At 36.1% G+C, this 15,706-nt stretch overlaps 1 protein-coding gene across 1 annotated transcript in view; it reads left to right on the forward strand.

Annotated features, from left to right (window-relative positions):
• Positions 1 to 286: 286 nt before the first annotated feature.
• LOC104529687 (DNA repair protein XRCC4-like) overlaps positions 287 to 15,706 on the forward strand; it is a gene marked incomplete at its 5' end in the record, with an annotated part of 34,781 nt that continues 19,361 nt past the window's right edge. The window contains 2 exons of the mRNA XM_010174059.1: positions 287 to 439; positions 1,019 to 1,122. Coding sequence (XP_010172361.1) covers positions 287 to 439; positions 1,019 to 1,122 — 257 coding nt within the window. The remainder of the gene's footprint in view (positions 440 to 1,018; positions 1,123 to 15,706) is intronic.

Raw genomic sequence — 15,706 nt, forward strand, 5'->3', positions numbered from 1 at the left:
CTGTTTAAATCTTAGTTGTCTCAGATGCATGCGTGCAAGAACCTATCAAAAAAGCATGAAGAGAAGATTTTCCCCTTGGAAACTTTCGTCTCTTGATAGCGAAGTTCATGATGCTTTTCTGTGGCAAAAGGGCTTCTTCTGGTGTTTCAGACTCAAGGTGCAGGACTAGTCATGTGTGGTTTGGTATGGGGATTCCTCTAATAGGAAGGGTGGCCTCACTACAGACTTTTCTCCCAGGAAACACATTTTAAAAATAAATAGTTTAACCATAAATTTTACATTGTAGGCTGGAAAAATGTGTGGAAGCTAAAGAAGAACTGGAAGCAGATCTTTATAACCGGTTTATTTTGGTGCTGAATGAAAAGAAGGCAAAGATAAGAAAGTTACAGTTGTTGTTGAACGAAGCTAAAGAATCTGCAGCAGATGCCAAATGTACAAGGTATTTCTTAATTTTCCTGGGTTACTTGGTATCATACCTGATACATAGTTTAGTTTACCCTGATTTCCGTTTCTTTGGCCCTAACAGTGGGTGACAGTTCTTGGCTAAGTAGCATATTGCTTTGGATGCTGTAGCCAAGAACTAAATATTCAATGAATCTGTCCTTTTCTTTTTCCTGTTAGGTTGCAGTTGATTTTCCAATCAGAGTGTATGTCTCTGCCATTTCCATAGGTGGTACTTTCATATGCATTCTCCCTGAATTATTTCATTCCTTTTGTCTTTCGGGAAACAAAAATATCTAAATGTTTTTATGTGCTTTTTATTTCAAAACTATCCAGAGAAGATGAATCGTTGTAGTGCTACAACACACCTGAATTTGTTTGCTATTTTTTAACCTGCTTTTTTATATCTTAACTTAGCATTTATTGTCTGTCCTTGTATATGAATAAGCTAAGCTGTTCAGCATGGGGACTCTGTGTTGATGGGTATCAGCTTGCATTGCCTAATAATTATAAATTATTTGCAGAAATAATAGATGGCAAATATATGCTTTTTTTCCTTTTTTTCCTTTTTTACTAGGGATAGTGTAGCTACCACTGAGGTGGCTACAGCGAGAGAAAATGACTATGATGGCAGCACTGATGAGGAAAGTGAAAATTTAGCACAGGTCTCGTTACCATCAGGTAAGACAGAATGTATTGTCTTTGGGGAAAATCATGGACAGGCCAATCACTTTATGTGAATAAACCTTAATGAAGACAAAATACTACCTGACAAATTGCTCTGTGACAAGCCAACGTGCGAGCCTTAAAAATGTCTCCCTTGAAGCATACTATAACACTGGCATTTTCAAATTAGAGAGAGGAAGTTTAAAAGCATGGTGTACCAGTGAAGGTACTGTCATTTCTTCCAAAATGACAAATTACATACTTTGCAAAACTAACGACAGTCTAACAGTATCTGAACCATCAACAATTCCATTTTAAATTCCAGGAATCATGATGTGTATGCAGTGATGGCTAAAACCTAAAATGTAGTTCCTGACAGTTTCAGTAGTGCTTAAAAAGCGGAGATAGCTTTCAATATAGCTTAAAAAGCTACAAGAAGGGTTTTGTGCATAAACAGAATAAAAATTTGTTTTGTATTTACAGCAGAATTAATTTAAATTTGTCAGTGAATTTTTGGTCCCATGAAGATGCTCATGAAACTTAATTTGACTAATTTTTCCAGGACTAGAGACTTGTAAAGTGTATGGGATACAGTAGCTGCCTATTCTACAACACAAGATATTTAACTCTGAATCATAAGAAATTTTGGCATATTTGGAAACTAGTAGGAGTATGGAGCAGACATGCTATCAGAGTTTTAAAACTACATTGGTACTTGCCATATAGTTTTATATATATAAAAACTTTCCTTCAGGTGTGTAAATTGGCTATGGGTTCTCTCACTGGAGCTTTTTATTTCCACCATAGGTAAAGGTAATCAAGACAACAACTTGTTACAAAAGTTTACAGTGTGTACTGTGAACCAGAAGTGTTCAAGACTCTGATACCAGTGGTATTTAGCTTTGTAAACTCATATAAGCCTGTTTGTTAAGGACTTCCTGATGTAATATATACTAGACAGAGCTTCAAACAAATGGAGTAAGTTGCAATCATGGAAAGAAATCATTGTGTATTGTACTATGGTCTTCAGTTCAGAAATCTTTGCTTTCAAGTGGCATGTGGTCAGTTCAGTTAAGGTGGGGAGAAGTATGTTTAGTGAAAAAGCAAGGAAAAGTGGAAGCTGTTGATTCTTTTGCTAGATTCGGTAGGACTTAACTAGCTCAGTGAGTTTTGAGATAGACATAATGTATTTAAAAATTAAAGCAAATCCCCACTACCCTACTCAGGCAGTCATGAGGGACTGGACTCATCAATGTTATCAGGGGAAAAAAAATAGCAATTGTATTTTTATTTGAGTTGTAAACAAAAGTGTGCTTTCTGTTGCTTTTGAGGGATAAAATACTCAGACTTTTGGTCATGACTAGAGAGTTCTTTCAACTGCAAAATTTGCAAATAATATGAAGATTGTAAATTTAATTATTTGGAAAACAGACACAAGTTTTTCAAGGTAATGGCATTCTTGAACCTGCATAATGAGTATTACTTAGGCCATTTGATACTCTTCCTGTGTACCCAGCTTTCTCTTGCCATGAACAATGGAAAAGCACAGATAGGAAGTGAATATCTTGGTGTTTCTAGGATTTTCACAGGCAAAGAAGGGGTCTGAGGCGGATTATCTCTATGAAAAAGATAGTGATTCAGGGGTGAGTGGCATGAACAGATAATGAAGCTTATAGCTACATCGATCATTAAGGAATGTAAGGCATAAAAAGATAATACAGATAATTTTGGATTTTTTTCTGCTTATCTTAGTTTTCCTGTTTCTTAGTCCTACATTACATTTCCTTTTCCTTTTGGATTTGGAATGTCATTGTGTGAGTTGCAGGACTCAATGGGAAACAGAAGATCTTTGAGAATGTTTTAGTAGATATTGGTGAAAGCCACAATTGAAAGAGATGATCATAATTTAAAAACTACTTTGAAGGAAAATGAAGGCAGGTGTGTGGATGTACACGTTATAAACATAATAAGTGTGCATTTGTATATGTGCATGTCCAAAATTTAAAGAGCAGGAAGCTTGTGTTGGTTGTCATAAACAAAAAGTAGGAAATGCTGGAAATGGCTGAAGAAAGCCACACAAGTCTTCAAGTCAGTTGAGAACAAATATGCAGCTGTTATTGGCCTATAAGTGCGATAATAAAAAAATCACTAGTAATTGGAAGAGCAGCAGTGTTCAGTAAGTGCTTTTGGTTTGTGTTTAGAGGGGAAAACTATGTGTGGTTGCATCATAACATAGTTCTGTTCTAGCAGCTAAACGGGGTACATGAAGCAGCAGCTATGAAATCTAGACATTTTAAAATTAGCCAGCCAGGATATGTTGAACTGCAGAGTTTAAAAAAATTGGCTGAGGATTTTTCTTAACCACCAATATTTGTTTTTCTTCTAGAATTTTCAGGGCACTGAGGGCATTCCAGGGGATTTGAAAAAAAAGCTGCTAATATTTACCAAAAGAAAAAGTAAATTAAATGTCACATTGAGTTATGGGTATATCAGTATGTTGTTGATCTGATGCAAATATTGAAACAACACTCAATGAAGAAAAATTTTGAGGAAAAGAGTAAGACCGGTTAATTACAGTCTTTGTAAAGGTGCAGAAACTGGAAGTTAAAAACTAAGTACTCATGTCTTGTGATGGGATTACCAGCTGGCTGATGAAGGTAAAAATGGTAAAGTAATAGACTTACTTCCATAAATGTCATGCTCACCATATTTTTTTCAAGAAATTAGAACACAGAAATTAACATAACACATGATAAATGTACTCTTAAATGAGGTAATATGTCTATCTCAAAATATAAACAGAAAGATATCAGCCATTGAATCTATGGAGTGTGAAATTGAAGATAATTTATATAAACCAATGTGCATTTTGTATTATGCCAACTATAAACAAAATGTATGCATTCTAACACACTGTAATGCCATGATTTCCAGTCCTTTGAGAGCTACACTTCACTTGACAAAATCAACAATGTCTCAAGCTTTGCTTTGTCTAGCTCCTCTGCCACATAAAGCTGGGTACCTCCAGGGATTGCCATCGTCTTCCCCAAGTGAACCCATCTAACAAAGCCAAGAGCTACTCGGACATTGTACTCTGCTCTATATTCCACAGGTTCTCAGGGAGGTGGCACTGTCCTGCCTGTCCTTTCAGGAACCAGTTTGGGCTTAGACATGTTCATTCAGTTGGTGTCTGTCTAACCTCTCATCAGTTTGTAACTTCCCAGTGCCTCACGTGGTAGGGAACCACTGGTCTAGTAAGTAAGACTACTTTGGAAATTAAAGAACATATAGGCCATTCTCTGAAGAAGCAATGATTTAAAATTAAATAAAAATGAAATCAAAGAATACACTGAATGTGAAAACAAGCAGATTTGAAAAGTTACAGCAAAAGGGACGGTATGATTTTGAGTTGAGATATGATTTGGCTTCTTGATGCAGTGCTATGTCATGTTTGGACATCCAGATTTGAAGAAAAATGTAAATGTTAGCAAGTTGAGGAGAGTAAAGTTGTGATAACAGTAGAGGGATGCTGAGAAGGATCTTAAATAATTGTTGTTTACATGGTCTAAAGGAAACTACATTGCAAAATTATGTCATTGTAGATGGTCTTTCTGTCCAGCAGAAGTCGGTGTTTAATGAACTTGAATAATTGTAACTTAACACTAGACAAAGACAGAAGTGGGACATTATTCCTGACACGGTAATTAACTGTTGGAACAGTTTGGAGCTGGTTGTGATGGGTTCTGTCCATCACTGCCAGCATTGAAATCATGATGGCATGCTTTTAATAAAAAGACTATATCTTGTTCCTATAAGCATGAACTTAAAAGAAATACACAACTTATGTTATGCTGAACATTGCAAATAGCTGTTGCTATGACAGCTTCTCCTCCATAACAGCAGATTAATTGCAGAATAAAACCGTTTCTTGTGTCTTCTACAAAAATGGGTTTATTTGTGCGTGAATAATCAGCAAGGCTATCAGGTAGGTTTCAACCTCTGCACAGTAGGCAAGTACATTTATTTGTTCAGTTTCAGGTTAATTTTGTGTAGAGGCCTTTTTCCTATAATAGCAGTTAAACTGTAAGCTAAAAGTTTACCTAAAAATGTAGAGGTTTTGGCAATTATGGTACCATTTGTAGATATGATTTATGGTTTGCTTTTTGACATCAGTTTCTGCTTCATAGCTTACTGCCAAAATCAACTGAAACATAGTAGGTTTTTGTCTCTAATCTGTACACTGATGTAGTTAATGCTTTGTATTGTAAAAGAACACATTAAAATGTAATTAGTAGCTATTTTAGTGTGAAGCACTCAGGAAAACAACTGATATAGATGAGAAGTACAACTTCTAGAAATAATACTGTGTATGTCTTTCTATATAACAGCTCTGCCCATCATGCCATTGGCATAGGGTAAATTTATTTGACATATTGGTTATGATTGTGAATGTGAGATTGAAAAAGGCACACAACTCCTGCTTTCACTGCAGTTTAAGAAATGCTTAAACAGCAGCTATATATGATGTGCCAGGTCCTTGTAAATATCTGTGAACTCTTGTTTGAGAGGGTTTCTGTTGTGGAAGGAGGACAGGAAGGAAATCCTCTACTGTTAAGCAGTTCTTCATGAGTGGGGAGATATGAATGTTTCTTAGGAGCAGGGGGAGGTTGCTTTTGGTTTGTTTTGTTACTTGCTTTACTCCAGGGTTGGTAATATTCTATCTGAGCCACCAAAACCAGATATAGTTGTTGCTTTCACTACTGGTACTTCAACAAAGTTCCAGCAACTTTGCAAGCACCTCACACTTGAGGCTGCTGATGTGCTGTCTCATTGTTTCACTCCTCCCTCACATGTTGTGTCTCGTCTTTCACTTCAACTCTAATCAAATGACTGATATTTTGTTTAGCTTGACTGGTGTCTAGCATTTTTAGGATCATTTTTGGTTGGGACCTCTAGGTCTTCTGACAGTAGAAAGACTGAAACACACACAGATGAGAAGCACCTGGAAGCAAACTTGGAAAGATTACAGAGAGATGTTGATTTGAGTAAGACCGTAGTTCTTTTCATGTTCTGTTGCCAACAGGCAACTGGCTGGAAATTGTCAGTCTATATTTCTCTTAGCCCACAAGAGTGACTTGGTGACTCAACGTGATGCCGCCACACCGATGCAAGAAGTTTCTGTCATTTTAGAATGCAGAAACCCTTATTCTGTTTAAGGACGATCCAGAACACAACCCAGCTGTTACTGATTCCTCTTTCTTCTACTCAGTGCTAAATTTTACTGTTTTTGTTTACTCTAGCTATTGAGTGCTTTCTCCTAGGGGACCTAAATTGACAGTAAGATTATCAGACTAAGAAAACATCATTTGATATCATGATTAGCAATCATGTCTTTGCCATACAAATGAAACTCCTTTATTAACTGAAAGATACTGTAATGGTCCATATGTCAGGAAGCTTTTAAAACAGGAGTGAGGATTGGATAAACATTCACCCTTTCTGCTTCCTTCCCAGGAGCTTGAAAGGTAGATGAGGGTAATATCCCATCCCCTCAAAGGTAGATGAGGGTAATATCCCATCCCCTCAAAGGTAGATGAGGGTAATATCCCATCCCCTCAAAGGCAGAGGACGGTAATATCCCATCCCCTCATAACTGGAAGACGACCAGAGAAGAGAAGGTTATTCCTTTTCCCAGGTATATGACAAAACTGCAAGGAGAGATGTTATATACTGAAATAGGTATAAAGGATAATACAACAGGTGGGAGATAAGCAATGGAAGAAATTATTTTACAATTTATTATTGTTATTTTCAGTTACAATCCTATTATATATGGCTATCAGTAGACAAAACAGGGCCACTGGGCACCAGCATACATTCAGCTTACTTTCTCTCTATTTTATTTTCTCTTGCCTATGAATTCTTTAGTCATATTTCACATTGAAATTGGTGGAAGTTGCTGCTCCTTGGGATATGGGAGGATCTTATGATCTGGCCTGTAGGATTAAATTAAATTTTAAGTCCTGTGTTTCTTGCCACATGTATGGAAATGTTCTGTATTAAATGAATCCTCAGACTTTCAATGTTCATACTTTTCTGTATGTTTGATGATGAGGACAGATTCAAAATTGGTTCTAATCAACTTGCTATAATACCCAAAATAATAAGAGCAAGCACCTTGCCATTTTCCACTGGTTTACTATGCAAATATTCTCATCTCCTTCATTCAAGTTCCTGCCTTGGGGATTACATGTTATGCCTTCAGGAGGCTATGGCCCTTTAAATTTAATTAGTTATCTTGTGTAGTCCAAACCACTGATGGTTTGATGCTGCTGGTTAATAAGCTTTGATCAAAGTTATTAAAAAAACTCCGCCTATTATAATAGCACCTGACTGTGCTGTGCAGTTAAAGTTCCATCTGTAAAGACTTCTCTTTTAAAGCTTATTTTAAGGAGGTTTAGAATTTGGCCATTTTTAATTGACTTCAGGCTTAAATTATTTTTTTTTTTATCAAGCTATAATTGGAAATGGTTCATCTGAAGGAATAATGTCATTCCTCTTTCTCTATAGATTTCTTTTTTCTGAAGCTTGATATTGATCCATTTTTTCCCCATAACTTGATTATTTTATGCTTGTAAACCATTTGCAGTTGCCAAACTGCTTTCCCTCTGTGTTATACTGGATGCCATGATCAAATGTATTTACAGCACAAATATCAGTATGTTTCATGTCCCTTTAAAAGTCCTGTTATTAATGTTGCGCTAAGAGGGATTAATAAGGTATTACTTTTAAATATTGCTATGAAAATTATCAAAACTACTTATACCTCTGCATACACTTTCTTACTGTAATATGCTTCAGTATAAAAAGTTAAGTAGCTGAATGTGGTTGCCTCTAAATGAGTCATCATTTATTCAGTGAAGTGATATAATAATTTATTCAGTGAAGTGATATAATAACAATGTTGTAATTATAATGGAATTATGCTTTGGTAAGACTCTTGCAGATTACTAAATTTGATGATTGATCAAAATAGTAGAATACCTAATGAGCACACTGCAGGTTAGGTGCAACAGCATTGACTAATATAAAATTTAAAATGTTTGTTGGAGTATTATCCACTTATTACTAAATGTTACATATGAAGGAACTTTATTTCCTTGGTGACCTGTAAAATTTTTTGAAGTGTAATTAAAGCTCTGCTTAAATTACCAAAGTAATTGTCTTTTTCAGATTTAAGTTAAATTATTAGTCTCTGCTTTTAGAATCATTTCCAGCCCAAGCTGGAAATTCCAATCTTAACGCACTTCCATGAATACTGGGTGTTTTTTTCTGCCACTTAAAAAAAAAACCTAGTTTAAATAGTTGAGTAATGTACATTGCAAATTATTTCATATTTTTTCTTTGGATTTAATATGTCTATGCAAAGAGGAACAAATAATTTAAAGTTCCAGTTGTTAAAAAAAATATATATATATCAACATCTAATCCATTAGTGAAGCAGTACCTTTATCTTCTAGGAATAAACAGGTTTTCCCCCTAATGAAGGGAACTATCTATGTGTTTGTACCCAGTCTGGGGGAGTTCTAATGTTCCCTCTACTTCTCTTCACAATGTGCTGGATTTTGCTATGACTAGAGAGCCTGAAAGTATTAAGCAGCATTAGGCAGAGATAACAAATCCTCATTGTATTTATGTGGAGTACCAACTTGTTCCTATGGGACACATAGAGGAAATATAGAGCCTCCTTCTGTTCTTGCTCATATTTCACACCAATTTCATGTGTACCCAACAGGCTGTAATTAGAGAAGAGCTGGACATAAATTCTTTGAGTCAAGGCACTTTTGCACTGAGTATGCACGTTCTGATACTTGTTTCCTTTACAAAATCCTGTAACTTGACCATCTACAATACAGCACTAATTCAGTGGGAGCCTTTCTTTGTTTTCTCCTCTTCATGAACTACAGAAGACCTATTTCAACACCCGTTGGTTGAGAATGTAATTCATCAGTTGTGAAACTATAGCATTAGTGGTGCTGGAGCAGTGTCATGAACAGCCCTGCTCTGTTTCATCCTCCTTCAACAAACAGTTAAAGAACAATTTCTTATCAGGTAAATAGGAAACTTCTACCAGTCATCAATAACCTTTCTGGAGTAATCCCCATTCTAACACTTTTGTTTGTACTTGTGCTTTTAAGTCACAGACTCTATGTATTTGTTTAGTATTCAGCATAATGGTCCTTTTGGGATCTGTTGTAAATAAAAGAACTAGCAATAATTATTCTTATACCAAAATACGTTTCAATACGTGTATTATGGACCATAGAAATTACCAAATGCAATATACACTAACAACAGTGCTTTATTTTCATCTATACAAACCTGCCAGTGAAACCACTCTAGCACACAGTTTCATTATGAACTTCATGCCACATGCCTGCTCTAAACAATTATTTGAGTTGCAGGTCATAAATTGGTTCACCAGAAGGTATAGCCAGAGCTTTGCTTTTCCTAGGGGTTTTTTTCGGATTTTTTTCCTTTTTTTTTTTTTCCCCCTCTCCAGTTAAGGATATTTTCCTTTATGGTGAGTGCTATGGTTTAAGTGCTTTTAGTGTAAATAATAATCAGGTATAATTTAATGGGAATTTTTTATTTTGTGTTCAGTTCACACTATTTGTTATGAAAGTTTTCTTGTGCTTGTTTACAAAGCTAGGTATTTGCTTTTGGTGTCTGGATGGTTTTATATAGACATATAATTCAGAGAGGAGGAAAAGGCATAAAAATATTTAAGTATACTTCATGGTATATTGAAAACAAATAAAACAATCCACATGCAAATAACACAATGCATTGGTATTCTCTTCCCTCTTGGAAATATGGGCGTACTTTAGAGGAGTTGATCTTGGGTTTAGCAGTATCAGCTCTTGGAGAAGTATCCTTTCATCAAAGAGAAGTATTGGTTCTTGAGAAAAATGGTTCCTGCAGGGACACTGATAGCAAGTTTCTATAATCCTGAACATTAGGATAAAAGCTCTTATCTCCAGCTATTGAATAGGCTGCATATCAGTGGCAACCAACAAAGCCCGGATACTGCAGATTCTTGCAGACTAGAGTCTTGCGTTCAGTGAGCAGTACATTCAAACTAAGTTTTGCTGGCATGACTTGAAACCTGTGGCTGTTGCCCATTTTATAACAGCTCTTCTCACTTTAAGATGAATGTTTTGTAGGTTGTCTTCTTAAATTTCATGTTTCATGTGTGTTTTGTCATGGCTAGTAGTGTCTCAAACGATCAAAAGTTTACACTGCTGTTTACCCACACTTTTCTTTTTTTTTTCTTTTTTTTTCTTTTTTTGGCACAGCAACAAGCTTCCACTTCTGAATTTTGAATGTAGTTTTCTCTCTGACAAAATGCTGGAAAGACCTTTACTCTGGCCAGCTGTGTAACATGCACTGTAATAATTCTCTTAATTACTTCTCATCTGTATTACAATGTCTCATTCAAGCAATCAGCCTATCTTGGTTAAAAGCTGGGTTGCTAAAGATTGCACTGTAAGCTATGGTTGTTTCTTTGTTTTATTACTTTTCCAGGTTAAAGCTTGCATCCTTGTTTTTAACTTGAAATTTTCTCAACTAAACTTCACACTGAGTCTGGTAGGTCTTTGCTAGAAGAGTTGGTTTCCCTGTTTGGGTTTTTTTCCTGTAGCCCTTTTTTGTTTCTTCAAACCAAGTGAGTACTTGATTGGAAACATAGCTCACATGTAAAGAAATGTAAAAATCCTCACACTATATAAAGTAAGAACAGAAAAGGAATTTATTTTCTTTTAATCCTTTAAAAAGCCTTTCAGTAAGAAGAAAGTTCCTTTGCTTTGGGAACTAAAAGTCATGAATGTAATATTCCCTTCATGAGTTTTTGTAGTTTGGGGTTTTTTTTTTATCTTTTTCCCTCCTTCTCTCCTCTTCTTTCCAGGTGAAAATAGCCATGTCTTGCTGGGTATTTGCATTATTTATGTCCATCTCAAGTAATAGGTGCTGTCATAAAATCACTTTACTATTTGTCCTTTGTCCTTTTATCCTTAAAACAGCACATACATCAATCTAAAAGATATTGAGGGTGAGGTGATAAAACTGTATTAGAAAAAAAATTTGCTTTAATTAATAGAAACCCTAAATGATAGCTCTAATTGATACTCAAATTCCACAGAAATCATTTGTCATGATGCTAGATTTCTTGTAAAGCAGGTTTTTTTGAGCATTGTACTGGAAAGCTGAGAAGTTCCTTTTCATCTTTAGGATGAAAGGCTGCCTTCCAGGGCCCTGTTCCTCAGTCTGCGTAACACTACATACATCACAGACAAGTTTAATGTAAGATATTAGATGTTTGTAAAACTAAGAAGGGAAACAATGGCTTTAAAATAATTCAGAGACAATAAACAAATAAAGTCTGTAATTATTACTCCGCTCTGTGTAGTATGTTTTGCCATATTCTGCTTGTTTTTAAAGATTAACCTGAGCTTGTTGATTTTTACTCCTTTACGTACAGCAGGCCAAATGATCTCATAAAGAAGCTATCAGTTTACAAAGCCTGTGTTCAAGGAGATCAAACGTTAAGTTACACACTCTGAAAGACAGCTTACTCACATGTGACCTGATGGAGGAGAGACATTTTCAAAACTGGAGCTGTCAGCAGCATCTTATTAGTTTTTTGACTTGCTGTATAGATTAAAGGGAACAAAAGATATAATGCCAAATCAAAAGTATTGTAAACTCTGTCTTCTGCTGGTTTTAGTTAGGTGGAGATTATCTGCAACACAGAGAGAATGTATTTCCTTGTGCTTGCAAAAACCTCATTTTATTTACAGAATTGTTTATATGTTTGATTTATTTTACTCTGGTATGACACATATAACATGACAGCTGATCACCCTCTGTAAAGAGCAAAATGGCAGTTAATGAGGTTCAGAGCTTTACATATATATAGGAAGACAGGTGCAGAACCCACTCTCTAGGATTTTTTTAGTATATATTCTGAAACAGAATCATTTTTACTGTGGTTAGATTAATTTTCTACCTATATGTTCAGATAAAAAGCTATATGTTCAGATATAATTTTATGGGTCTGTGCATCCTGAATATAACTCCCCTGGTTTAGAAGCTAAAGATCTACATTTTCTTTAAAAAGGGTAGATTTAAATAAAAGCATTGTCAGATATGGATTAGTCTTTCTGCACTTTTCATTCCCGGTTCACAAGTCTTTACCCAGTGACAGTTTTTCTGATATTCCTGTGAGACAGCAGTTAGTAGGTGTGATCTTGATCACCTGAGTCTAATCATCAGCCTACTGAAATCACTGGGACCTTATTTTGTATTCTTCACAAATTTACACCTAGTAATTCACCTTTCCCAAGAAGATAACCCTGTAGTCAAGCTGCTAACCTTTTCTTCCCTTGTAGCTTATAAAAATTAATAGCTTATTTGTAACTCATTACCAATTCTGTCAGCTTGTAAAAAGATATACTATCGCTCTTTTCATACAAACAAAATCTGGATGCTCAGTTTGCTGCTCAGTACCCATTGTTCTAGAAATTTGTACATACATTTGGAAATTTAAATATAAATTAAAATGGATAGCCATTTTTAAGTGTCTTTTTTAAAGGAATGGGGATTAAAATATAGGACTTAGCCCTTTGTATAGATATAAACTGTGGCCACAATTAGCATAATTAAAGTGAAAAATGTTACATTAGCATATGTTTATATATGTACCAGTATTTTGGAGTATATTAAAAAGGTATAAAATTTAAAATTGCCATTTATTTCATAACAGTATTTCTTAGCTTCTCTTACCAAAGAACTGCCTCAATCCTTTGAAACACACAACCAAAACAAATTAGTCAGCAGTATTGATGTCCATGGCAGTAAATCAGTTTACTTTGCTGATTTCAAATGCCTCCTGCTTTACTGCCAGGGCATTCCTTTTTTTAGTTTGAGAGGAAAGTTTATTTTTTATTTAGTAAAAATCTTAACCTTTCTTAGCACAAAAGTGGATAAGCACCTCATTGGTGCATTTCTCATGTTTCAAGAATGACCAAAGTAACCTCCATGATTTCATCAATTAATCAATCAACATCTTGGAAAGTGATTGCATGTAACCAATTCAAGCAAGACCAAAAATCTCAAATCTCTTATGCTCACACTTCTGCAGGGCAGGCTGCTCTGTTCAGTATGGCCTGAGAGGGGAGAACAGTAAATGTAAATTGGGGAGGGGGAACTTGGTGGAAAAATGTATAATGCAGGAAAATAAGGAGAGACTAAACTTAACATGAAGCTGCGTTTAACACCAGTGTTTTATCTTGATGTAACTTCTTCCTCAGATTGGAAGCCTGTAGATAATTAGACAAAACTGCTGATCCTGCACAAATCCCTGTTATATACGCTTTTGATGGTAAAATACCGGTTTGTATTCACCACCATCACTACCTTTTTGCAACTCAAAGGAGCATTTTGTGTAGTTTTTATACTTGCCAATGCATTCATTTTTTTTTTCTTCATCCTTCTCTCACCATGCACCATCTTTTGCCTAAAGCCCTGTCATTAAATTAATTTTTGTCTCTGTAAGGAACCTATTGGTTTCAAATGGAGAAATAAACTCAGCTGGTAGGAGTACATCTCTCAGCAGTGCTTTGGCTGCTAAGCTCAGCTCTGCTCCAGCAGCTGAGGCTTTGGGTGTTCCAGGTCTATTTACCTGGCTGAACTACTGTTTTTGCTTCTACAGTCCTGTCCTTGGATTTCCATCTGCTGCTCCTGCAAACTGGGACTGTCTCCAATTCAATATGGCAAAAGCAGTGCTTGTTTGGAATCAACCATACTGTGAGCTGTTGTCTCAGTCAGGAAAAAAATAGGTCTTTAATCTATAGCCATGAGTTGGATTCTCACAAGGATACTCATTACTGAAGTTCCTGGGAGCGAAGGGTCAGGTCATGAGTATCTGATTGCCAGCAATTTCCTTAAGACCTTTCCTGGGAAACATGTAAGCCAGGCAATTGGAAGGCTTTGGAGTAGGAGTTGAGAAACACTGTGTGAAACAAAGGGGTTAACCTGTCTGTAACCTCCAGGAGTTCTTGCATAAGGGTGATGTTGGCATTCTGGGCACTCTCAGTTGCCTAAGGTTATTTTAATTTTGTTCTACCATTTCCATGTATTGTGAATGTAGCTCATTTGCTGAAAACATTAAAGCAATTTAAAAGCAGATATGCAAAACCTTAAATGCAAAAGAAAGCTGCTGTCTGTTCCCTATTTGAAAGTAGTTTACTTCATTACACCCTCACCAAATATTAACTTCTTTAGTTACACATAAAACTTGGTCTGGTTTAGGAACAGTATCATTAACTATATTGTTCACTAGTAGCTCATCACTCCTGCTGAGACCATCAAAACATGTTATATGCAATCTTTAATTTCAAACGAGACTTTCAGAATCTTAATGAAGGTGAAAGCTTCACTGCTCTATGTTTTTTTCTTTAAGAGGTGAAGAGAGAAAGCACGTTGTAAAAACACTTAGTCACTTCCCTGAAGTCACTCTATGGCCCAGGAGACATGGAAGGAATTTGTCTCCCAGTAAAAGGAAGATGATTTGGGGCACATCTCTGAGAAGTGAGATGGTGGTTTCTTGTATTATTGATCAGTATATGCCAAGCAGATAGCAAAATGTATACCTCTGTATTTGAAACAGCATATATAGCATTATATGACAGAGGCTTTAACTGATAGATTGTGTGCAGTAAGAAGGGAGCATTCAAAGTGAAGAACCCCACAGGCAACCTTGGAAAAATCTCATGGAAATGCTGTTTTTCCCCAGCAGCTGCATTTTGTGAACCACTGTTTAGTCCTAGTGCTAAGCAAAGCTTAGTAACAAAGGCTTTCGTTTGACAAAAATCGCCTGCTTCTCCATTTGCTGTGAAATATCACTTACATTAATTGTTTGGCATCAGCTTTCACCTGTATCCAAAGATGGATCCTCATCCACAGCTTATTCAAACACTGCTCCTTGGTTCAAATTATCATTAAGAGCGTTCAGTTCATTACTTGTTCCTTGGCGAAGGTCTGTCACTTACTCACAGTTTGCTTTAACTGAGACTGATTGTAGGCTGCCCAAAGACTCGGTTCCCCTATTTCCTCACTTGACAACAGCAAATCTGAGTCACAATTCCCAGTGCTCACTTGTTTTAAATGGTGTAGCAAGGTGTGCTTAATAAACCTCCCTACAAAACACTGCTGCTTGTTTATGTGGCTGCTCCATGAGAAATGAGCCTTTATGCAGGAGGTGAAAAATACGTTCACTGTTGTTCTCCTCTTGAAGCTGCTTGTAAATTATATCTGTTTTGATTTCAGTTCTGCTCAGCAAAAAGGTCAGCTCAAATATTGTCCCCTACATTGATTTTAGAAGTAAAATTCTCATTGGCATAGTTTAGCCCTATTCCTTGAAATACGTTTATACTCTTTAACAGGTGAGTTATCGTGGGGATACAGCACCCAACTTAACCATCAACCTTAGGATTCTGGTTGAATTATTAGAGCCAGATGCTCAGGTAACTGGGTGGTG

Source organism: Antrostomus carolinensis, unplaced genomic scaffold (assembly GCF_000700745.2).
Source record: "Antrostomus carolinensis isolate BGI_N321 unplaced genomic scaffold, ASM70074v2 scaffold22748, whole genome shotgun sequence".
NCBI lineage: Eukaryota > Metazoa > Chordata > Aves > Caprimulgiformes > Caprimulgidae > Antrostomus > Antrostomus carolinensis.